The 26,941-nt window shown below is 36.7% G+C and overlaps 1 protein-coding gene and 1 pseudogene across 1 annotated transcript in view; both read right to left on the bottom strand.

The window, feature by feature from the left end:
* The window catches only part of LOC149311398 (protein eyes shut homolog), a 154,536-nt gene that overhangs the window by 65,922 nt on the left and 61,673 nt on the right, over positions 1–26,941 (bottom strand). The window contains exons 3-5 of the mRNA XM_089530994.1: positions 19,789–19,982; positions 14,762–14,889; positions 7,952–8,066 (exon numbers count right to left, since the gene is read on the bottom strand). Coding sequence (XP_089387120.1) covers positions 7,952–8,066; positions 14,762–14,889; positions 19,789–19,982 — 437 coding nt within the window. The remainder of the gene's footprint in view (positions 1–7,951; positions 8,067–14,761; positions 14,890–19,788; positions 19,983–26,941) is intronic.
* On the bottom strand, positions 2,504–4,200 carry LOC149311399 (HAUS augmin-like complex subunit 6; annotated as a pseudogene).

Genomic DNA, 26,941 nt, shown 5'->3' with positions numbered 1-26,941 from the left:
CCCTGTTTGTGTACCCACCAACCTAACTGCATAAAGTGTTGGAACATGCAACAAGACTCTTCTGAAGATTTCACATTTCTGAAAGGCTCAAATGGGAAGTGATCCTTCTTGGCCCCAAGTCATGTAGGGCTTTGAAAGTCAACACTAGTGTCTTCAATAGAGTTTGGAAGCAAACTGCAGACCAATGCAGTTCTTGCAGAACCAGTGTTATATGGTCCCTAAAATGCATAACTGGCTGCTGCACTTTGTACTAACTGCAGCTTCCAAACATGTAAAGTGCACTACAATAGTCTAATTGTAATTTAGTCACCGCTTGCAATCCATTCATCTTCCCAGTAATGGCTGTACAATTAATTTAGATTGCAATCATAATTTAATATGGACCCACTTCTTTACTTTTGTGATATAACTATAACTGTTCAATTATTTCTATAGTTAAGGGAACATAACCTCTTATATAGGGATATATTAAATCATAATTTAATACGGACTCACTTCCTTACTTTTCAATTATTTCTTTAGTTATAGGAATATAACCTCTTATATAGGGATGTGGTCAAGTTGTGGTGGTAGGTGAACTTCACATGGTCGGTGTTTGTTCATGATGCATCTTATTTTCCTTCTCCTTTTTGGAACTAACTCGCTGCTTTTTAAAAGTACCTTTCTAAACTTTGAATTAATGTACATATAAGTTAATGCATCCACTGATATGTCCATCTAAATGATGTAAACAAAAATAAAAGAAAGCCACAAGCAGAGAAATAACACAGAATCAATAATGATGTGGGCAAAAGAAGAAAAACTGGAAATAGGCTTAGGGGATTTGCCCATCCTTGTGTAAGGATGACAGAATAGTGCCTGAATCATTTGGTCTCTTGATCATTTGATGCCATTTGCCACTCCAGTGTTTCCTGTGTGTTCCATATAATGTTTTGTTAACATGGCTTTTCCTGTTCTGAAAAGTGACTAGGCTCTGTTGATATACTGTCATTCTTTAAGAATTTTGTAGAAGTAGTTCACAAAAAAGAGTGAAGCTCCTGATAGTGATTTGCAAGTCTGGGCTCCTTTTTATTCTTCTTTCACTATTGGTGGCCAGTGGCTTCCATGTCTTCAGAACAATGAAATGAAACTTGACTTTGCCCTAAAAAAGCTACCCAATGTGTTCTTGAATTCAAAATGTTGGATTCTCAGGAACTCAGCTTTAGACAACTTTCTTCTCCATAGACAATGGAGACAACTTTCCCCACAAATGATAGAAAGTCATTTGGAATTTGCTCTTATGATTAATGGGTGCAATCTCAAAGATGGGGTAAATGTTCAAAGAGCTTTAATATTTATCTAGTAGAGAGCAATCAGTCCACTACATACTGTGGTAGTCTCACTGGATACTGAAATATATGCCTGGTGGCAGATTTCTCCAGTTTCTTGACATTATTTTACATGCATTTTATAAAACACACTGTATGGGTAATATGTAAATATACACAGGCACCATCTGCATGGAAGAATGAAATAAGATTAGGAACGAAGGGAAACTACAAACCTAAAGGGAAAAAAAATTAAAGATATTTGGCCCATGTTCGTAAATGGCAGAGAAAGACATCCTCAATGTTGGTGGATTAAGGCAAGTGCAGCTGCCTACATCCCCAGATAAAGATGCCACAACAGGAACTGACACACAGAAAAAAAGAATGGCGATAGTTTAATCCTGGGTTGTGCATGCCTGCTCATATACTGTGCTTCAGAACAATATGAATGCTCAACAAAAACACCAGTAATTCACGCCAAGTACTTTAATCCTGTTCTTCATGCTTTTTCTACTTTGTCTGACAGACATTATTTTTCAGTCCCTGAGGCCTGTCATGTTAGTTTCCAAGCATATATTGTATCCTGCTGGTCTCTTCTCTCAGGCAAAGAAATACACCCTTCTCTGTGCCAGCCTGTTTAGCTCTAGCTTTTCACAAAGTTTCATCATGGTCTTGCTTCACATCCTGAGTGAGGAGCATGTGTACTGAGGTTATTGTTATTTTTCAAAACGTACTGATCATGTAGTCATATTTTCTAAGATACTCATATCAAAATACTTCACCTTCTAGCAAGTATTTTTTGAAACTTTGAATAGTTCCCTTTAAAAAAAAAAAAAGGCTTTCGGGGTGATTTTGCCTTTTCAACCCCCTCTTGATATTTGCTTAATTTGCACTTTGATATCTGATTTTTTGTTTTTGTTTTACCATGCCACACAAAACAGCATTCATTCTGATTATTTAAGCCACCTATAAATTCTAATCACTGAGATAAGGTTATTATATGTTATCTTTTTTTAAAAAAAGAACATTTTAATGAATATTGTAAGCTCTTTTAGGGTTGCACTCTCTTAAATCTTGAAATTTCATTCTTGCAATGTCTCAAGTGACTTCACTTCATCAGTATTTCTTAGTCGGACTAAGAAATGCAACTTCAAGTAAACTTTGCAGATGAGGATCCTTCTGCATCCACCTTCACACTACTTTTGCAAATTTTCTGGAGTCTATGGAATCTATTTCCTCGTTAGAAAGGATCTGAGATTAAAGTGCCAACCAGGTCATCCAAATTCTTTCCTTTTCTTCCAGCATTTTGTGGTGATTCAGATACTACCACATCTGCTACCTACCAGCTGCTCTTGTGCTCTATTCAGAAGATCTTCTCTTTTAACTAAAGATGGCATCCTCACCACATTAGTTTGTTTTTTCTTCTCTGCTGGTTTATTTTTTCTCCGTGTGTATTTTTAGATTTGAACATCAGAATGCTTTGTCCTTGTAAGAGTGTCAGCATTTGATCCCTTTTCAAAAGTCTTCCTGTTTTCAGGATATTCCTCTCTGTAGTTACCACAGTTGAACAATCCTGACATCCTGATTTTTTATCAGCTCCCTTATATTGATCTACTTGGAGATTATTTTTGGTTAGTTCTGGAATTGATGCTGGATACTTGCAAAAAAACCACTGCTTTTATAAGCTTCCTCTGTAACAGGAATAAAAGAAAGGGGTGATATAGCTGGTAATAAGTCAAGTGCAGGGTGTGGATTTTAAATTAAACCAAAAGGTGACTGGCCAAGATAGGCTTTCCATTTCAAATCCCATTCGTGTTGTTTTTGAGCAATTTATTGTCTTATTGATAGATGGTCCTCATATTTTAATTTTAGCCAGGAAATTCTCATTCTGGAATTTGGTCTTTCCTTCAAAATACTGAAGATCCAATTTTAGTGTGATCTTATCGGTGTGTCCATGAGCATAAATCAACATTTCCAAGACTCTGATTAGTAACTGGATGACTGTTAAAATGTTTAGTTTTCCTTCTTCATATACATTCTCCACAGGAAACTTGTATGTTTCCTTTTCAACTCTTTCAAGCAGGGGCCTTGGAATGCTGATAGCAAGACTTGCACCATCTAATACGTACTGGTCAGCATGACCCTTAATAACTGAATCCACAACTTCTCTTTCTTTTTCCAGCAGTTTAAGTGCTTCTGTTATGCGTACCCATAAGCAGTGAAGCTTTTTAATTTTCTGTGTGATGTTACTTGAGGAATACTTTTTCCTATTTTGTGGAGCTGTTTGTCCAGATCTGCATTTTCAAATCGTAAAAGCTGTGATTTTTTTCTTAAGTTCTTGCATGAGAAGATCTTCTTTCTGTAGACTTTGTAAAAATCGATTCTGAGACACATGGAATTTTGCTGTATTCAAGTATAGTGATTATGATTTCTCAGCTACTGGACAGGTTATGCCAAAATCTGCATAATCTGCTTTACTGTGATTAATTATGACATATCTTGAGAAATGCAACATTACATGAGTGAACATGGAACCACCAGGAGAAAGGAATAATGATTCGAAAACTGGAGGGAAGTTTTTTACACATTAATCTGAAATTCTTCTTAGCCATTCGTAACATTTTTTTCCTAAATTCAGAACTGCCTCTTGATCTATAGGAGGAAAACAAGATCTGAAGATCTTATTACAACATGTTTGGTCCAGCTTTAGAAACAAGAACCATGCAATGATATGAAATGCCTCTTTGTTTGGTGTGTCAAACATGTCCACTCCCAAGTGGAGATGGGTGGAGTCCTTCCAGGCTGCGGCTTCTGTGGGTTTGAAGCCCAGTGTCCAGAGGTAGTACCAGAGGTGGTCATTCTTCCAAGTGTACTGCCCAAGCCTCTTGCTCATCTTTGCCTGGCTTCTCCTGATACTCCATAGAGGAGGTGCGCCTTTCCAGTCCTTCCTCAGGAAAACCTTCCCGCAAACCGTAAAAAAGTGGGGCATTACCTCATAAATAATTAACCAGTCTATAAATTCTAACCCTTACACTGTGATTAATTTTATTGCCTGATACAAATCAATCTGGAAATAGACAACTAAAAATGACTAAACACTGTACGTTTGTTTTGTCTACTGAAATGGTTCTCAAACAGTGTGGTGGCATCCCCAGGAGTGGTGTGTGAGTTGCTTAAAGGGGATGTGAGAATTGGAGACCCTGATCCCTCCATCTCCTATCAAACTTTTTTCCATGTAAAATTTACACATGAGTTGAGTTAAATGTTGAATTTAGTTAAATAAAGCTATTCTAATATGAGCAATGTTATTTCCTTATAAAATATTAAAATATGAATATGCATTAATCTGTGAATGGAAATATACACACTAAATAAACAGAATATTTTTATTCATAAATTACATTAACTGGGAGTGCTTGATGTCCACCTGTAGATGTAAAGAGGGGTCCCAAGGGTGATAGGTTTGAGTACCACTGGCATACTGGATTTATTTATTTTCTTTTTTATTATGTTTATCTAAATATTCTAAAATATCTAAAACACTTTGTATTATCTTGTAACTGTCTTTTAAGCAAAAATCCACATTGATTTTTTATCCAGTGTTATGAAATCAATTTCAGCCTATTGGATAAAATTATTGCTATTATCTTATCATCATTGTTCAGTAAAGAAATAGACCTATTTCTCAGTTAGGTGAATATCTACTTTTTTCACAATCAAAGAAATATTGGCATTTCTCTTAGGGGGGAAATCATTTCCATTTTCATTGCTTTTAAAATTTTCTAGGTCTTTCCATATTTCTTTAGAAAATCTTTAGCCTTTTGAATAGTATTACAAATAAATCTTTTTGTTTAAACCAAAAAGCAACTCCTTCCAGTTTCTCCCATCTGAAATCTATTCCATGGTGTTCAAGCTTGTCTGACAGAAAGTTATAGTCCTTTCTTTTCTTTGAAATCTTTCCTGTGATGTCCTTAAAAATCTGGATCTGTTTTCCATCCATTGACATCTTTTTTGTAAGTGTCTGCAGGATGTAATTTTTCACCCGTCTTCTTATGAAATAAACTATAGCATCCCTGGGTAGCTTATTTTATCTTGTCACCCATGATTCCAATCTATAGATTTTATCCACTTAAAACTTAAATTATTATTTTTCTCTTCCTAGGAATGCTGCAAGAGCCTCCATAACTCTTCCTTGAATATTTTCATTTTGTTGTTCTTCTATCTCTCTAAATCTCAAAGCTTTTTCTCTGACTCTCAGTTCAGTCAATGCCATAGCATCCAAATCCAATTCTCTGCTTGAAGTAGTGGCCTCAGAAAATTCTTCCACTTCAATAGTTCTGTCTTCCAGTTCTGTCACTTTATCTTTTATTTGTTGCCTATCTATAGGTATCTGGTTTACAGATTTTCTTATATCTTTCAGTTCCTCTTTCAGATTTTCCCATAGCTGTTCTTTCTATTTCATTTTTAAATACATCTTTCAGATCTAATTTCATCTGCACCAGCTTTCCTTTCATTTGGGCCATTTCTTCCATCACGTGCTTTCAACGGTCATATTTTTTCCAAAAATTTGCTGATTATCTTCAAAAGCCTTTGGTACATCAACACAAGTTTTTATTTGACTTTGAAGAGATAGCTGCTGCCTTGTTTTTGATCTCAGTAATGATATCATTCTGGCAATTGTCAGACCCCTTCAAAGCAATAAGTTTCTTTTTTGTTGTAATTTCTCATCTTCACAGCACAGATCTAATGTTTTCAACTTTTCTCTCCCTTTTTTTCTATGGTAATACACTTTCATCTAGAACGTATTCTTGGTCATTCCTCAGCACTTAACACATGACAATGTGGATGTTTAGTCTATAAGGCTGGTACATAACATTCTTTTCTCTAGTTTCTGATCTCTAAATTCTTTCAGCACTGATAACAATTGTAGGTAGTTTACCATGATTTTAAAGTTATTTAAAAGTCTTTTATTAAGATTGTTTCTAATTTCCAGAGGTTCCAAAGGTTTTCCTCTCTTCTTCCCCTTTAAAATATTTTATTTCAATTAAATTCTTCTCATGGTCTTTTTTTTAAATTCAGTAAGTAAGAGACAGCAACCAAAGCTGTTTACTCACTTTTTCTTGGAGCAGAAGTCTTCAATGACTTCAGTTGTCTGTGTGTAATATTTACATCCCTTTTAGTGACTAATACATGGTGTTGAACTATGGTCCCCTGGTTGCCTCCGTTTTTTCTGCAACAGCACATATTGCCTGTCAGTAGTAACAAGTACTAGACTTATGTGTAGTGGTCCTGCAAGCTTTCCATATCAATGAAGAAATTTTTGTATGGCTAAGGGAAACATCCCAAACCAGTGATCATCACATCTAGCACCTTAGTTCCTTCTGAGGGAACTGTCAGGCGTTCCAACTGCATAGTGCCATTTCAACCCAGAAACCCAGGTTTGTTTATTTATTTTTAAAAGGAATGATAAATCCTGTCAATCTGACTTCTGTCCACTTGCATATTAAGCAGCAAGCATATACTAAAATATTTATTTAAATATCTGCTGTTATATGCAAGAGGGGAAAATCATTATAAATTCATGGGCTGCAAAGATTTGGGCCCATTTTTACTAGTATGCCCTGGCCTATCTTTGGAATATAAGATCTTAGAAAGCTGCCTACTACTTAGTTCTTTAGTGTTCTCCAGATTATCCATTTCTTCAGAACCTGTTACAGATGTTCTTGAAAGTTAGCAGGCACAATGGAGGGAAAATGGTGTGAAGGGAGAGGGAGTAAGAGTGAGGGAATGACAGAGAAAGAACATATAAGCAGGGGTGACCATTTTGGTCCATTCTGAGTCAGAAATATGTTCCCAGTCTTCAGTTTCCTCAATCTGGAAATGTTAATAAGGTGAGGCAGCCTATCCTGCTTACATTCTAGATTTCAGAAGTCAAACATAATAAAAAAATTAGTTTCTACCTGGAATTGAAAAGTAAGCAACAGTGATAAGACATATTCTGAGTTGGAACACTACTTTGGGTTGGTCTAAATCATGACTACCATAGGTCCTACTGATTTCAGTGGGGTTACTCTAACTATGATGGTCTTTATATTGAAACATTTGAAAGGAGTGGGAATCACATACTTTCTGGGTGTGCCCTGGACAGAAATACTTTGTATGAAATGATGTTCACATAAACAGAAGAGGAAATAAAAGTTAGTAAAAGCCTTATTACTGTACTACATTGAAACCAGAGTAATATCTTACAATTTGTTTAAGTGACTGACTAATTCACTGACTACCCTTTAGTTAAACAAAAATAATAGAAAAAAAGGAATATTATGATACCAATTTGCTTTTCTTCTAAGTAGGTATCTGGCACTAATCCACATATTAGCCATAAATTCTTACACAGATAAAAATGTCCAGTTATCTGATTCAGTTTAAAACAGAATCTCTGCAGAGAAGTAATATAAAAAATCCATATTACCAGAGCTAATACTTCTTGCATTATTGACTGAAGTATATACTAAGTACATAAAAGTGTTGCTATTTCTTAACCCTCTGGGATGGGGGAGGTCATGCATTTTTCTAAGGCCCAGGTTGGCTGAGGTTTTCATATTTTTGAACCTCAAGTTCATTTACCATATTAAATTACTTACACTGAATCCTCCAATTATATTGAGACACAATCCTTCATTCAGACAGTTGATGCTGAGCAGCCTGCAGTAGTCAATTACTTGCTCACAGTTCCTTCCAGTGTGTCCTGGCATGCAGCTGTAAATACACCAGAAGATTTCAGAAGACTTGAATTTTAAAATGCTAATTCCATTTAATTAGTTCCACAGTTCCAACAAATAGCATGCTTCTATTAAGAATTTCATCCTTATTATATTTGCAAGATATGTAATAAATGGCAATAAAATCTCCAATAATACATTCATGTCATCAAGTGTCAGTAAATTATCCAAAGTAGATTCATTTTGAGGGGAAATCTGGTTTTGTCTTTTTACTGATTAAAACCCCCTATTATATTGGTGTTGAATATAACCTTCTAGAAACTCATGTATGCAATCAACCTTGGGCTAAATGGATACCTAATAGCAAGCTCTGTAAAGGAGCCTTGAGAAACTATTAGAATAGATGGCTCTATTACTGGGAAATGGAGGAAAATAATGACAAATGAGATTTAGAACAGTGAGCAAATTATCACTGTGTAACACTACATAATGAGTATGCTAAGCATAGTCAATAATGATACACACAGACTTGAGGAAACAATAGTTAGTGGATAATGGCATGACCATAACCCCCCTTCCCTAACACTAATGACAGATTTTCTTTTAAGATGAAAACTAACATTTCCGCTCTGTAACTGTTAAAATATCACTTTATGAAAATTATTTGATTGCTCTCCTGGTGGCATTAGTTCTGTTGTACAAAGTTCTGTTTGGATGGAATACTTATCCTGACCGGCTGGTTTCAAGTGTTATTTTATTGTAAACAGGAACACACTCACGATTGTTAATAAATAGAACCAACTGTGGGGCAAAATAGATGGGTGGAAGGGGCAGCTTGAAGCCACCCCTTCCAAAGATGGATTGGTGCCAGAGTGGAAAAGATCCACTCCTTTTTGGCTAGGGAAGAGGTGGCTTTTCCTGCTCCACTGTGGCCCCATGGTGGCTTCAAGCTGCTCCAGCAGCATACAGCATTTAAACACTGTGTCGATGATGGCTTTAAAAGCCCATCTGTTCTAGCCCTATATCATTCAAGATATTTCCAGGAGACTGTGGCTCTTCCTGAGAAATCCTGTTGGTTGTGTATCAATCAGGGGAAGTCATCTGTACCCAGCAGCCTTTACTATGTATGTAGAGGCTGGATTGAGATTCCAAGTCCTGACATCCTCAGCAGAAAAAGAAAGAAAATAATGTTCTACATATGATACTTAATGTAAGAAATCCCCCATCCTACCCAGCAATTGAGCTCCCATCAATATACCACCATGGGCAGAATCTTGTTGTTGTTGTTGTTGTTTCGAGCCTTCAAGTGATTTCCAACTTATGGTGACCCCAAGCCTATCATGGGTTTTCTTAGTAATATTTGTTCAACCTTCCCCTGAGGCTGAGAACATGTGACTTGTCCAAAGTCATCAAGTGGATTTCATGGCCTAGCTGAGAATTGAATCCTGGTCTCCATAGTCTAATAATCAAAGCACTACTCCATGCTGGCACTCAGTGACGCTCTATATCTGTGTAATTGCATCAGTCTAGGGATTGGGGGCAGAAATGAAAAGATGATGGGGCTGCAACTGAAAGGGAAGTAACACAATGGAGAACTAGGCTGCTCACAGCCATCAGATTTTGTCTGCCTTCTTTCTGTACTGCTGAATGGGAAAAACACATCTTCTAGTACAGTGCATCAACATGATTCTGGGCCATGTTATCCCACAATGCCTCTAGAAGCATAGTATATCAATATTCTCTTTAGAACTCATTATTCTGTCAAAGGATGAAGCAACCTACTTCAATTAGGATGGCCCTCTAGGTATCTAAAAGAGCAGAGATATCTCCAGCAGGGAATCATTTGCACATATTACTGGTTATGCTGGCTAGGGATGATGCAGTCCAAAAAGGTTGCTATGTGATCAGGAATACTCACTGTACAGGGTCTCCAATGCAATAGATGTCTTTGCATGCTGGATATATGTTCAAAGGCTTCCCAGCTACAGACAAATATATAAACCTGCTCCATACTCATGCAGTGATAAGACACGTGGAGACAGTTTCTGAGGAAAGGTGCAGATGTTTTTCAAAGCAGTCTTAGGCAATGAAGATGTTGGCCTACTTTACGACAATCTTTTTTTTTTTTTTTTTTTTTTGGCTTAGATAAAGCTTTTGCTGTTTTGCAAACTCTTTGAAGTTTGTGTTTCTAAAAAGTTAGACACCAGAATTAAAATGTGTCCCTAAAGTTGCTGCCAAATAAAGTTTAAAGTATTCATCATTTATTTGTATTTTTCCCTACTTTAGTTGTATAGAAAGCATGAAAACCAAAAACAGATAATGAATTACTATGAACTAGAGAAAGCAAATTTCTTACTACCAGTATTCCTCTTAAGTTCTGATATTTGAAGGGGGAAAATGGTATATTAGATTCCTAACCCAAGCCTGCAAAAGATATAAACACCAACAAAATGAAATTAGGATACACAGTAGTTATATATCACATCTCAAGTAAGAAAAATTAAAATGAATATGTTTGGTTATAAGTTTAGAATAGCAAAATGCCATTTCCATATGAAAACCAAGAGTGGGTTGAGAGAAAACCAAGAGGTTGATAGATATAGATTGCAGAACATATTCAGTTTGAGGAAAGGTAAGTAATCAGGTTCAGCTAAAACTAGACAACTGGAACAAAATGGATGAGACAAGTTTTTCTGGGGATATTTATAATACAAGACACTATAATATCATGCTTATATGGTATACTGTGTGTATTAGAGATGGCAAATTTGTGGACCCCCCCAGATGTTAATGGAGAACCTGAGTGGTATAGTGGTTTGAGTGTTAGACTAGAGACCAGGGTTCAAATCCCCACTCGGCCATGGAAATCCACTGAATGACCTTCAGCCTCTCTCACTTTCAGAGAGGCAAACACTGAACAAATCTTGTCAAAAAAACACCCCTTGATTGGTTCATCTTAGGGTCACCATAGGTTGGAAAAGATTTGAAGGCAAACAGCAACAACACTAACAGATGTTATTCATCCAGCTGTCATCATTGCAGGTCATTGCTTATACTGGCTAGGGCTGTTAACAAACTGTAGTCCAGCAACTTCTAAGGGGCACAGATTTCACATCCCAATGCAAAATGATTCAAAGGCATAGCTTTGTTAGTCTGGAAAATCAGTATGCAAAAGGATTTTGTAGCACCTTGAGACTAACTGAAAGAAAGAAACTGGTAGCACGAGATTTAATGGACTTGAGTCTACTTCCTCAGATGCAAGGAGACAGATGCATCTGAAGAAGTAGGCTCAAGTCTACAAAAGCTCATGCTACCAGTTCCTTTCTTTCAGTTAGTCTCAAAGGTACTACAAATTCTCTCTGCATAATGTGAAATGATGCAGTGCTTCAGGGGTCAGGGAAGAGGTGGGGCTACTGAGGTGCGGTTGTGTGATGACAGTTACAGGTCCCCCTTGCTTATTTCTCTTTAGCATGTTAAAATGACATTTGTGGCATTGGCAGACCTTTTCTTGGCTATTTTAGAAATGCATTTGCAAAATTGTTCAGCAAAATTCTATCTGCAGTTGAGATGGAAATAACAGGTGGTACAGGAGGAGTAGGGGGTTGGAAGACAAAGTAGAAAAGGCCTAACCACCACTATCATAACTGCACTTAAATAACTGCCCTCATTTTATTTCAGTCACCCAATACTCTTAACATGTATAGTGATGTAAGGGTGACTAAGCAATTAGGGATGTAATACTTCACTAATTATCTTCTTGGAGGACACAAAGAGTAATTTTAGAAATGTTCTTTCTGCTATGACAAAATCTTCAAAAGCCAAAACATTTTGCAGATTATTAATAATTTGGGATTTATTTTCCAAACAAACAAACAAACAAAAATGCATGTGGTTGTCTTGCACAGAAAACATTTTCTATTCAGGATATATCTTTTTTTCCTGCACAGGAAAAGCAGTTTTCTGTACAAAACAAACACATTTTCCACAGAAGAAGTCCTTAATTGCAATATTTTCTGTGCAGGAAATGGTTTATTTCTTTCAGTGAGAAAAGGCTGCTTTCTGTGCCAAAAATGATATTTTCATGCAAAATAGTCACATGAGAATTTTGTGTAGAATAAGCCCTAAACTACAAAAATTCTCATCAGTCCAGGATTCTTCACATTTGGGGTTTTCAGCACTTGAGAAATGTGTTTTACAACCAGTTTACAATTTTTTTTAATGTTCTTTTAATCCCTATAAGTAAATGTAAAAAAAAAAAAAATGACCCCTTCCTTGGTTTGCAGGGTGAGCTCTTCCATTTGTAAATTTAGGGTTTCATGAAACTGAATCAAATTTTTACTTTACTATAACAACTACCCAAATAATTTTCAGGAGGCAAAGAGGTGCATTTTAGGAGAGTTGTGTCAATTTTAGAGGGCTTTTCATGTGCAAATTGGACATTTTTTTCAAGGGTCGTTTCCTTTGATCATACAAGTTGGAAAAGCGGGTTACAAATAAAAATTATTATTATTATTATTATTATTATTATTATTATTGCTCTGACAAATAGACTGGCAAATTGAGACATCCAAAGTCTGGGGACAAAGTCAAATGGAGGAAATGTAAATGTATCTCTGCATATAAAGATTTTGTAATAAATATGGCTTTCAGCAAAGATAACAGACATTTATATATTATTGGGGGGGGGGAGAATTGGGAGGAGAAACGAAAGTTAGTCTTAATTTAGTTGTAATAATCCATCAAAGACTTGTTTTAAATACCATATTATTTAAAGTTCAGTCACAGAAGAATGTGCTGTGAACTGACATAATGATGCAGGCAAAGAATATTTTAGTAGTAATAAGTGTCATCAAGGCAACATCTGACTGTTAAGAACAAGATGTGAAAATGCCTGAAGGAGAACCAAGCAATCCTTTTCGATATTGTCCAGGCTTCTTTCACTTTTTAAAATGATTACTTCTAAAAATACAGATTTCATGGTTGGCAGAATCCTCAAATCCGTTAAGGGAGAATATCTGAATTTGTTAACTGTCAATGGGAAAAAGACAATTCATTCTCTGTCAAGGCACTAATTTTTCATACTTTCTAGGAGTAGTTCTGCAATTAGTAGTGACTCCAGAACTGCAGTGCTAACCTCACTGGATTACATGTTTCTTTGTTTTATATAGTTGGTTGAGAGTGAGTTTTCAGTCTGGCACAAGAAATTTTCTTATGTCAAAGCAGAAAGTCTTTGGGGGCTACACCACACCCCTCATCTCCTTTTGTAATTGACGATAATATCTATGGGTGGCATTCAGCTGTAATTTAGAAAGAGAACATCTCTCGTGTTCAATACTGGAGTTAGTTGGAAAACATATTTGCTAGCAGTAAGTACTGGAGACACTTGAGAGGCCATTTGTCTATGTTGCCAAATATCTTCCAGATTTGATAACATAATTTGTGACACAAATTGAGTAGTGTAAAGGATATCCTTGCTTATAATGTCCCAGTTTATCCGTCAAAATAGCCAATAAGACAAGCAGAAGAAAATATTAATGAAGGACATATTTAGGTGGGAAATACTGAGCAATAGAGATAGTTAACATGTCTCCCCATGATCCTGCTTTGTAAGTGCCTCTTCTGTACCCATTTCCCTAGCATGGATATGTTTGGGAGCACACTTTTTGAAGTGATAATGTGTAGTTTTCTCCAAAGTTGTCAGTTCAACAAAAATATTTAGAAACTTCATGAATGTTTCCCCATGTTTAATTTTTCTTCCTATCACTGCTTCTCCATTTGTAAAACAAATATTTCAAATTTAGATTGTTTTCAGCCTATGGGGCTACACCCAACACATTCATCACATACTTGGATGCTGTAAGTTTACCCCAATGGGTTGCAATCCTTTTATGTACCACAGGTTTTAATATTCTGTTTTTATGAATACTTTACAATTTTGAGTTTGTTTACTGCACTTGAAAAATGCATCGCAGAATCCACTTTAAAGGAGCGAAATAAAAGTCAAGCAAGTGTGAAGAGAACAAATTGTACTTCTTAATGGTGCGAGCAAAAGGCCTATAAATCTATATAAAAATGGAGTAGAATTGGGCTCTTTCTCTCATATGCAGAAGTATATACATTTTATTTAAAGCATAGTCCTATTTTTAACGTGTTGACTTATTATTTAGTGAATTATTATCATAGGCCTATGAATTAAGAATGGCTATCTAAACCTCTCCCTTTTCATAGCTGCCATTATACACAGAGTAAGAGAACTGTCTTAGCAACTTTTTTCACTTTCATCCTAAGTCAGGATTTTATCTTACAGAATTCCTGATGAAATATTCTTTCAGGCTTCAGTTCTTAGTTTCTCATCTCTTTAAACTCCAAATAAAGGCTGTCATCTTGTGATACATCACCAATATGTATAAAGACATTAAAATATCAGAATTAAAGAAATAGCCCTATAAGTCAGGAATATCAGTATGGAAAGGGATCTTGTGACGCTTTTGAGATTGGATAAGCAAAAGAGGCTGTAGCATAAGCTTTCATAGACTTGGTCTATGAGGTAGTAGATCAAGTGTCCAAAAGTTTATGATGCAACGTCTTTCACTCAGTTAGTCTCAAAGGTACTAAAAGATCTTTGTGCATATTTTAAAAATATGTGCCTTCCTTTTTCTGCCCTGTTTTGTTGAGTAAGGAACATCAGAACGTTTCACAAACATGCCCACCACATGTTTAGAACCAGGTCACCTGCACTGATAGCTGTCCCTTTCCTCTGTGCAAGTTCCATTATTCAGACAAGGTGATGGATCACAAGGTGTCACTGGCTTCTCACAGAATTTGCCTGTGAACTTCAGCAAGCAGGAACAAGCCACATCCTACAAAAAGGAAAAAAAAATTCAATTCACCTTCATTAACAATTAGGAATAATAACTGCATTTGTCCCAGTAACATTTTGAAAGCCCTAAAATATGTAACCATAATATAGTAGATAAAAAGACTTTAGAAAATTCCTCCCCCAGATTAGGAATTATGAAAGCGTATCTATCTCACCACTCTCCTAGACACTTTTTCTGGTGGAAACCAATAGTCCTTGACCTTTATCTAATCACATTAGCACAAACCAGCAGTTTTGGAGTAAGGAGTGTGGCCTTGTCTGTACTGTAGAAGCAGGTTTTTCTCTCCCACCTTCCTTGGATCCTCTTTCATTCTGAGGATGCTTGAGGGAGTCAATCATTGTAATTTATGATATAAATTGATGTCTGAGTTTACTGTATGGATGAAGCCTGGTTTGTGAGATTTTATCAACTGAGAAAAATGACAAGATGGCATCCTATTAACTCCTTTTAGGTGGACATGACAGTTGAATCTTACTTCAATACTTTTGATCTTATCCATTACACCTGACATGGCAGGCTAGCTTAGAAAGCCCAGAATAGGCTTTGTGGCATACTGTCCTTTAACATAGCAAAATAGCCAATGGCTCATTAAAAAAAACAAGCAAAAGAGATGTTGCTATCTCAGAGTAGGCAACCTGACCATAGCAATGCAGGGTTCCAGTGACAGCAGGTTGATAATATTTAGATTGCTCCCTATTGCGCATCTTTCAGAGTAATTCCTTCACAAACACCCCACTTTTATTTTCCCACAGTACTTTTCCGTGATGAAGGCAATGCTGCAAGTTAGATGCAAGATAGCTACCTCAGTTGTGTTGCACAAAATCTCACTCTTTTACTCTTTTACACCATTTCCTCAAATTTTACTATATCTATTTTCATCTGCATCTATCTTGCAATTAAAGTGATCACATAGAAGTTGAAGTCCATGAAGCATTACTAAACCTTACTGTTAGCAGGTTACTGGTAAGAGATAAGGGGTGAGATGCAGTAACACAGTGCACACAGTTCTAACTGAACTATCACAGTCTGAGTACAGAAGCCCCCTTGAACAGCCCATCTAATGCCAAGGAAAAGGTGTGGAGCATCTGGGCAGCAGCTGACTGTTCTTCTGAAGCTGGGAGCTAACAGCACCTGTCCCACTTCTGCATCTCCAGAGATTATGGTGGAGATTCAAAAACAAGATAGCTGATGGCTGGGTTCCCTTTACCCTCTAAATGCCTGCCACCCTTCCACAAAGATCAAACAAGTGAGCACCTGTCCTCAGTTAAATGGACAAACGAGTCCATATTATATAGCAATATAATATAGTGATATAATTCTTAGAGTGCAACAATCCAATTTACCTTTGGTTTACCCTGATCCGCAATGACCACGGACTTGTCTACACACATTGAGGTGAGTTTGGGAGAACTGTCTACAGTGTTTTCTCTTCAAAAACACCCTGGTCTGATCTGCATGGCCACACAGCCATAGCTACTCTGAGTTTATTTTTCTTCATCCCCCATGTGTGCAAATCTACATATTACTGAACTTCTCCCCTCTGGCCATATATTGATGTTGCTATGGAGCGCAAGCCACATACACATGCAAATGTCTGTTTTTTTCTGCTCCAAATCAGGATAAATCCCCCTTTGTTCCTTCGGATTAAAGTCCTAAGGCAATGATAAGACCCGATTTGACCCTAATCATCCTGTATGTAATTTGGACAGCTCATTCTGAAAATTAGGTGAAATTGTTTTGCTTGGCCTGTGTAAACATGCCCCTAGTTAATCTAGTTTTTGAAGGAAGCAGTGAGTAATTTTAACAATTTTCTTCCCATTGCAAGAAAGTGTGTAGATTTCACAGACTGGGTTCCCTGTACCCTCTAAATGCCTGCTTCCCTTTCCTAAAGGCCAAGCGAGTGAGCACCTGTCCTCAGTTAAATGGACAAACAAGTGCACATTATATAGCGATATAATATAGCAATATAATTCTTAGGGTGCAACAATCCAACTTACCTTTGGTTTATCCTGATCCGCATGATCACTGACTTGTCTACACATGCCAATTTGAGTTTGGGAGAACTCTAAATCCCATTGAGTGCTGCAAAATGCCTCATTGCTTGTCATCCAACATGCACAGTGACATCCTGAATGCTTTGGCGCCTGAGCAGCATCCTGTGCTATAGTCCGAGCAGTTTGACACAATAGGTTCCTAATTCAGACTTCCTAAGGCAATGAAGATTATTCCTTTGCCCACTAATGAGGGAATAATAATTTGCATAGACAACTTTTTTCCTTTTATTTGAGAACTTACAGCTGGAAGTACCATGTTCTACCTTTATACAATCATAAGGATGTAATTTTAATCTCCTTTGTAAATCCAATAAACTGGCCTAAGGGAGAATGTGATTTGTATCCTTTAAGCAGCTGCCTTCAGCAATTAAATTGTGTTTTTCTCTGAGGATCATAAAATACTTCAGGGATTGCACTGAGAATAACCTTCTTGTTTTATTGTTTGGTTTGATTACTTCTGAACTGCAGTAACAGTATGTAACGGATCTGTAATATAAGCATTCTGAAACTCAGCATTTCCCAGTTATGCATTGTAGTTCAATCTTAGGAACCATATGTTCTGTTTAAGGTCTGACTGGGGGAAATGTTACATTTTTGCTCCATGTCCATTGTTTTAGTTCTTGAGATCTCTCTTAAGCTGCTCTAGCTTTCTATGGTTGTTTCTAATTGCTCATTTTACTGGGTTTTATCTGCTGCAATAGTAATTTTATATTGCTTAATTGTATTGTTTTATCATTTTGAGGTAAGTTTGTCTTGAGCACTTTGATGGAAAATAAATGGATAACTATTGTAAAGGGGGGGATTTATCAGTCAACTAAGCATTAAGTTCAGTGATGACATTTAAAGCTCTAATGGCTTGGGACCTCAATATTTGACTGAGTGCTTCCCCCATATATTCCTGCTTAAAGATTACATTCTGCTGAGGGGCTCTCCATCATGTCCCATCAGTGAGGTCAATACACAGTGTTGGGACATAGGGAAGGACCTTCTCAGCCATGCCACTCCAATGTTCTCTCCCTGAAAGCCTCACTGCCATCAACACTCTCACATCATTTTGGTGCCACATTAAAACCTAGCTGTTTACAAAAGCCTTTGGCCCTCATTAAATCAACCCAAAGACTGCTAATATATTTTTTAAAATGTTAAAACTTTTAAAATATGTTTTTAACTGATTATATTATTTAATATGTGTTTATCCTATTTAAATTGTATTTTTTTTCAAAAAATTAATACTATTTGTAAGTCATTCTGGGATCTCTTGATATAAGGAAGCATATACATATTTTAACTAACTAACTAATTAATTAATTAATTAGCTAGCTATACATTAACATCTGGATAGCCAATTAATCTTTTGTAAAAACCAATGAAGACAGTAGGTATAATTCAATTTTTGATCCCAGCAAGAATTTAGATCCACTGAAGCAATGGGAACCGATAAACCAATACCTGTACAAACTCAATTGACTCAATGCATATACCCTAGTTGGGGTTACCAATTGAATGTATCCCAGTAGCAGTGTTGCCAACAAGCCTCAAAGATATTCCCCTGGAATTTCCCAATATTTACCGGAATATTCAGTCAAAATACCCGGAAAGAAATTAAGTAAATTCCCCAGATTTCGAGGGAATCCCCAGAAATTAGCAACACTGCCCAGTATGACTTCCGATCGAATGAACATGGTTAAGATTGTGTCATAAGAGCTATAAAAAGTGAATGAATTAACACATAGGGGTTTATCAGATGCCTTACCTTCCGCTCTGCTCCTGTCACTCCAACATCACTGATCTGCAATGGGAACCTCCTGGTGGGGTCACGGATGGCACTTTTAAAGGGGAACACTTCCGTTTTCATCATGGAAGCATTCTCATAATTGTTAGAAAAAGGGGCCTTTTTAAATAACGGATCAAATCATTATTAAAAAAGGGTCCTTTTCCTAACAATTACGGGAATGCTTCCCCGACGAAAACAGAAGCGTTCCCCTTTAAAAGCACCATCCACGATCCCACCAGGAGGCTCCCGTGGCAGATCAGTGACATTGAGGCAACGGGAGCATGGCAGAAGGTAAGGCATCTAATAAACTCCTTAATCTGACTGGGTTTACGTCTGGGTAAAAAATGCTCAGGGTCTATTCCTTTATCCTACTGACCACTGAAAGAAAAAAAGAGGAAAAATTGTATATTGACTATTGAAAGAAAAAATGGATGAGTGAGAAAGTCATAGAGGAGATAGTTTGAACTCACACAGATCAGAACACAATTATCCTTGTAATTACAAGATCCCTGTATATCTTCAAGAAAGGTCTGGTTCTATTAAATTTCATTTAAGAGCCCTATGGTCTTTATAAGGCAGTAATTAGGTGGCCTTCCCATTTGACTTTTAATGTGCTCCTCCTTTGTTATTTATATCTTTTAAATTCTCACTAATGAAGAAGACAAGGGAAACAATGCCTTTCTAGATATGCCCCCCTTATCAGATCTTTTCTTTGTCCTTAGTTTACACTTCATCTTAAATAACCACAAAAGCAACAATAGGAGGCAATCAATAACTAATAAAGAAGAGTGTAAAAAGCATCTCATTCAGGAAGACATGCTTTGTGGTAACTGAGAGAAAATAGCCAAGTGAGTTAATTGTTTGGTGAACTCAAATCTAGTAAAGATAGTAACTGGAAAAGCATGTCTGTGATGTTACCTTGAATATGTAAATACCACATACTGAGAATACAGTTGGAATTCATTTTAGAATACAACTGCAAACTTTGACTCTGAACTGACAAAATACTTCTGCCTTTTCTATTTTGAATGAGTTATCTTGAATACTCACATTTGGCATATCAGTGCAGGTGCCTCCATTTTGACATGGTCTTGAAAAGCATTCGTTGATATCCGTTTCACAGACATGACCCAGGAATCCATCTGGACACTCACAAAAGTAGCCATAAGAAGTATTATGGCATACTGCTCCATTTTGACATGGCTGAGAACTACATAGATCCACATGCTCTTCACAAAATGGACCTTAAAAGAAATAAATAGAAGTATGAGATCCTTGATGAGAAATTTCTCATTGTTCTGAACTGTTTCCAGAAGCTATGTTGGAGACAAATCTTGTTCATTTGACATTAGATACAGTATATGACTTTACCTTAAGGAAAGCTCAGAACTTTCCAAACTTCAAAAAATGTTTGCTTACCTTGAAGGTTTTTTGTTTCATAAATAGAGGGACCTCCAAATGCATCTTGGTGTGTGTGTGCGTTTGCACATGCATTGTTTTCTTTTTTCTTTGTTTTTTAAGAAGTATGTGAAATTGAACCAGGTATTGAATATTATCCTAATGACTCTTTACAAAAAGTAGAGAAATATTCAGATTAAGTTTGCATCCTTTGAAATTCCTCAGGTAATTTATATAAGTAGAAATCTCAACATTAGCTCCTTTTGATATGGCTTCCTTCAAACTTCTTCAGATAGTGGCATCTCCAATTTTTCTTGATGATCTTAAACTTCTAGTGGACATAAAAATTTACTTGGGAGGGGGAAATTGCAAAATATTGGTCAGTTAGAACAGTGTTTCCCAAACATAGCACCCGTCATACAACTTCTGTCTTACAACTTCTGGACTTCCTGATTGCTGGGCACATTGTTTGGGACATGTGGGAGTTGTAGATCACCAACTTGTGGGAATCCAAATATTGAGATTATTTTGCAATATCAATTGCAGGAGTGGCAGGCCGAATCCATGATGGGAAATGGTTACAGACCTCCAGTATGATAGTATCAATATAGTTTGTGAACCCTAAACCAACAGAAAAAAACCCAGAGGAGCTTTTAGATACTTTTAAAAGCAATGTCTATTTTGGCTGTGCAGCTGTAAAATAAGAGAGAAAAGGAACATACAACTGAACCTGACCAGTTCTTTTGAAAAATTCTATGTTTGTAGTGGATCTCCCCCCATCTTCCCCTGATTTTATGAAGAAATTAAATGGAAAAAACTTAGGTAAGACCACATGTGAAACAGAAAAGAAGAGGATGGATATGATTGATTCATCTCTGTGGAGAAACACTGGAAAAACAGAATGGTCAGCCAATTGGAGGCAGGCTGGTAAAAAGGTGGGGCCTGTCTGGTGAGCAGCCATAAAGAGGAGCCATTGAGAGGTGAGTGCATTTTAGAACTGCCAAGAATGCAGTTGGAAATAAGGGTTTAACCATAAAGGGGATTCGGATTTGCATATAAGGAGGAAAGATTTTAGAAGAACAAAAGAAGTCCTGTGAAATCAATGTAAAGGGATACGTTCTTTGAGTAGTGGAGAACCAGTAACGGAAAGGCTCAGATCCGCATTATTCTGTGGAATTGTAACTTACGAATAAAGCTAGCGATTCACAGGATTTATATTCCTAATGAATGAGCTTTAGTGGAAGATCTTAGAACCATAGAATCATAGAGTTGGAAGAGATCACAAGGGCCATCCAATCCAACCCCCCTGCCATGCAGGAAATCTCAATCAAAGCTTACCCCAACAGATGGCCATCCAGCCTCTGCTTAAAGACCTCCAAAGAAGGAGAACCCACCATACTGTGAGGGAGTGCATTCCACTGTCAAACAGCCCTTACCGTCAGCAAGTTCCTCCTAATGTTGAACCGGAATATCTTTTCCTGTAGCTTGCATCCATTGTTCCATGTTCTACTCTCTGGAGCAGCAGAAAAAACCTTGCTCCATCCTCAGTGTGACACCCCTTCAAATACTTAAACACAGCTATCATCCCTTAACCTTCTCTTCTCCAGGCTAAACATATCCAGCTTCCTAAGCCTTGCCTCATAAGACATGGTTTCCAGACCCTTCACCATTTTAGTTTTCCTCCTCTGGACATGCTCCAATTTGTCAACATCCTTTTAAAATTGTGGTGCCCAGAACCGGACACAGTGTTCCAGGTGAGGCTTGACCAGAGCAGAATAGAGTGGAACTATTACTTCCCTTGGTCTAGATACTATACCTGTATTGATGCAGCCTAAAATACCATTGGCCTTTTTAGCCACAACATCACACTGTTGACGCAGTTCTTTTAATACTCTTGGATATTGTTCATCTTGTCCTGGAGACTTAAATTCATCTAGATTAAGCAGATATTCCTGTACTATGTATGTAAAGAACTAAAACACTGTTGAAGTGTAACTGAAGTCATTGAATGAACTGGAACAAAGTCAGTTTGTAACAAATGAAGTGATGTACACATTGTAACCACAAGCTTTGACCAGCAGCTACCAAAAGATATACCATCATAAACTCTTTCTGTAAATAAAAGTTATTTTCTTCTTGTTCACAAATGATTCATGAAGTGATTATTCAGTAACAATATCAACCCCCTGTTATCAAGTATATTAAAAATACTTAATAGTAAAGAAACTGAAGAAAGTGGGAGGACCAAGAGTTAGACAAATAGTTCTGGGGGAAGAAAAGCTGTGTAACTCAGTGGTCACAATCGCAACTGAGTACATCTGATATCGACAGTTTTGAACTTAGCCTTGGGTCATTACACATAGAATTATGTTAATTTTAGTGAGCAAAAATGCTTTATTTGTATATATGTTTTTATGCAAACAACTTGATGCTAATTTAATGACTGCTGCTTAATATCATGATGCTACTTTTTTTGTTATTGTCTTATGACATATTAGATTTTTAGCTCCACTGGCAATGGGGGAAATACAGAATATTTTTATATATAAAAATCAATCAATCAATCAATCAATCAATATATATATATATATATATCTTACAATATTTTCCCTCACCTTTTGACTTTCTTCTTGTAATGGAACAGAATGCTTGCAGTTTAAACAACATTTCATTTTCCTGATTACCCATTCAATATTTGGTAGTTCTTGAGTATGTATGTTACACCCTTCAAGTCCCTGGATTGGTTATCTGATCTCGGAGACTTAGTTGTGATGGCCTCTTGGAGGGAAGCCAGAAACTAATGGTTGTGGCGTGCTTGTGCCACGATGGCAAAAGGTTAGGGGGTGGACCCTGTGCCTTAAATAGTTGGTGCCTCCTCCTGTCTCCCTCTTTGTTGGCTGGCTGACCCACCCTCCTGCCTCTGCAACAATGTGATTAAACTGGTTACTTCTGGGCCAGAAAGGAATTTGCTCCCCTTTGCACAGATTTTGTTTTGTTTTTCCCTACCTCACAGTGTTGTTTGGTGACACTAATAATTGGCTGAGCTATGGTCATAAATAGGTAGCCATTTGGCTGTTGATGGAGGAAGATGTATCATTCAGGTGAGCACCTCTGACAGCTTCTTTGGGTAAAGGTATTAGGGAAAAAAACCTTCTCTTTGGGCTGACATGGGATATAAACCCTCAGTCAAGTCCTGTGAGTTGGGGAGGGGGGAATCTCAGGTTGACATTCTAGATGTGAGTTGGCTGGGGAGCAACTCAACTGTGGATTATCCCTGGGGCTCAGGTGTTTCGCCCAGGGGAAGCTGAGGAGGTGGTCTGGGGAATAGAGACTTTGCAAATCTCAAGTAAAACATATAAATAGGTTAATTTAAATAAAGTGGCCCATTTTACAGCCAATGTCTCTGTGTCGGTTCTCATTATATCCAAGTTGGTCAGCAAATAACCTTAGGTTAGTTGCCAGAAAGGAAGATAAGATTTCACACTTCATGATTTCTATGTCTTACAATACAGCAGCACCAAACAGAAGAAAGCACAGTGGAATACAGCGCTACCTCGGGTTACGAATTTAATTCGTTCCGCGGCGCCGTTCGTAACCCGATACATTTCGCAACCCGAAAAGGCGCTGGAAAGCCGCTGGAAAGCCGCTAGCTGCGCTTCCGATTTGAATTTCGCGCCGAAACGCGCCGAAATGATTTTCGTAACCCGAAAAATCTTTCGTTACCCGGAACAGTTTTTTTAAATCTAACTTTTTCGTACCCCGGAAATTTCGTAACGCGGTCAATTCGTATCCCGGGGTACCACTGTACACAACTCTGGTTTACTTCTGCCTTACTACTGATACATCTTTTTCATAAAAAGGAGAGGGTATACAGTTCATTTAAAATACAGTGTCTTAATGCAACTTGAGTAAATTTATTTTGCATCTAATGAAATTTAAGATTTCTGAGGCAGTAATGCATAAAGGGATACACATTAGGACACTATATATGTTGCATCCATATAAATTAAAATCCACATGATTAAAAGGATAAAGGAACTGTGCTGAAGGGTGAGCATCACAAGGCATGATTAAGCTGCACAGTTTTTTCTGCTTAATTTTATAGCATTAACTGGTTTCTAAGTTCTGAGCTCAAGAAGGAAAGATAAACAGTAGTGACAAACAAGGTGAATAGGGACACCCCATTCATCTCAGTGTAGAGACTGTTCTTAATCTGAAGTCCTTGAAGGATCAATCAAATTTAGTTTCATCATTGGTCTGAGAAGATTTTTTTAAAAAATCCTGTGGCCTTTGATTGTGTCAGCTGGAAGTTTATGTTTAAAATACTAGAAATAATGGATATGGGTGAAAACTTTGTTAAATGTGTGGAAGAGATTTATAAGAATCAGACGGCACGAATAGTAATAAATGGGGAATTAACACAGGATTTCGACATTAAAAGGGGGACAAGGCAGGGATGCCCATTGTCCCCCCTGTTATTTATACTTCTATTGGAATACTTACTGAACAACATCAGGAAAAACCAAAAAATTAAAGGACTTAAGGCTAAAGGATCGGAATATAAGGTACAAGCTTATGCTGACGACCTTGTGGTAATACTGGAGGACCCTATTCAAAATATTGAAGCACTATGGTCAGAATTAAATTCATTTGGAAATTTATTGGGATTTAAAATAAATAAGGGAAAGTCAGTAATAATCACTAAAAATTTGAATAAGGAAGAAAGGAAGCTATTGGGGGAAAAACAGGATGTGAAATAACAAACAAAGTGAAGTATTTAGGAATAACCATCTCTAATAACAACACAAATTTGTATGATAATAATTACAAACTGATGTGGAGTAGTGTAAAGAAGCAGTTGGAAAATTGGGTTAAAATTAAAATGTCTTATACTTGGGAGAATAAATGCAGTAAAAATGTCAATACTTCCAAAACTCAATTTTCTTTTTACAAATATTCCAATAAATATTAGTAATAAGTTAATGGATCAGTGGAATAAGGATATTAGAAAATTTATATGGAGAGGGAGTAAGGCGAGAATCAGGTGGAACAATCTTAAGGAAAGAAAGGAAAGGGGAGGATGTGCCATGCCAGACCTTAAAATCTATAGATGGGCTTGCATTATGACATGGTTGGAAGACTGGATAACCCTAAAAGATAAATATGTGTTGAATTTAGAAAGCGAAAATTTACGATTCGGTTGGCATGGATATTTATGGTACAGAAAAGCAGTTATTCATAAGGAATTCGCTAATAATCCCTTTAGGAAAGCTCTGATGGAAACTTGGAAAATAGTCAAGGAAAAGTTTTACTTTAAAATACCTGGTTGGGTGTCTATTCACGAGGCATTTGCTAATAGGTGGGACACAGGGGACGATTGGTTTAGATATGAAGACTTAATTAAACACACTGAGACTATAAATATGACTATGAAAACTAGAGAAGAGATAATAGGAGAGGGAAAATATATAAATTGGTATACATATTACCAAATGAAGAAAAGGTTTGTGGAAGATAGTAATATGCCGGGAATTGAACTAAAGTTGACGGAGCTAGATAAAATTATTTTTGATGATGAAAGAAAAAAAATTTCTAAATATTATAATTTGTTTAGAGAAAGGGAAAATGAAAAAGAACCTGTGAAACAGTTCATGATAGATTGGGCTAAAGATTTGGGGAGAGAAATACCACTGGATGCCTGGGAGCTAGCTTGGAAAAGAACGAAAACATTTACCAGCTGTCAGGATCTAAAAGAGAACTTCTTAAAAGTCAGTAATAGGTGGTACTATACTCCAGCTAGACTAATGAAGATGTTTAAAAAAGAAAGTGATCTTTGCTGGAGGTGTCATATGGAAAAGGGCACAACAATCCACATGTGGTGGAAGTGCGAAAAAATTAAAGACTTCTGGAATGAAATTCACTCTATAATACAAAAAATACTAGGTATTAGTTATAAGAAAAAAACAGAAATCTATATATTAAATATGACTTATTTTTTAAAACCGGAGGAGGAAAAGAGGGTATGGAAGATTTTTTTTATATATGATAACGCTGGCTAGAATGGTACTGGCCAAACATTGGAAAGATGAAGGAAAACTACAGATTGAGGAATGGCTAATAAAACTAAGTGACATAAGACAATTGGATCTACTTACATATAAATTGAGTGATAAGAAGAAAGAAAAAATGGATAAGGAATGGGCACAGGTAGTGGTATTCCTAGAAACAAGATGGGGTCTGGATGAAAACCTGGCAAGCTTAATTACATAATACTATAAATAATTTAGGGTTGTGGGAATTATTATTTTTTGAATATAATGGAAGGAAAAAACCCAGGTATATTATATTAAGTGATAGTAGTTCTAAACGGGATTATTTGGTTTGATATTGTTGGAGAAATCAAAGAGATATACACAATTGTTGGCCTCCGCGTTCCTTCCCCATTTTCAAAAAGAAAAAAAATTGTGTATTGTATACAGGCAAGAAGCAGTAAGAAATCAGGATTTCAACACAAAGAAATTTATTTTCGGTAAGAAGACAGGAAGTAATGACGCCAAAAACAACGGGTGTAAATGATATATTGTTTACTTTTGTATATTTTGTAATCTTGTAAATTAATGCGATACTATAAATCTAATAAAGATATATTAAAACTAAAAAATCCTGTGGTTTTTGTATTATGCAACTGAGCTGGTCTCAGTAAATTATATGAGAAGTGTTTTGGATATTAAACTAATCCTTTTTTATTTAACGAATCTAACAAATCGGCTAAATGTACTTAATCTTCTGCAATCTACAGTGTTTA

The sequence above is a fragment of the Sceloporus occidentalis genome, unplaced genomic scaffold, assembly GCF_023333645.1.
Source record: "Sceloporus occidentalis isolate IW3139 unplaced genomic scaffold, rSceOcc1.0.p SCAF_6, whole genome shotgun sequence".
Taxonomy (NCBI): domain Eukaryota; kingdom Metazoa; phylum Chordata; class Lepidosauria; order Squamata; family Phrynosomatidae; genus Sceloporus; species Sceloporus occidentalis.
This window is presented reverse-complemented; position numbering and strand designations above follow the sequence as displayed.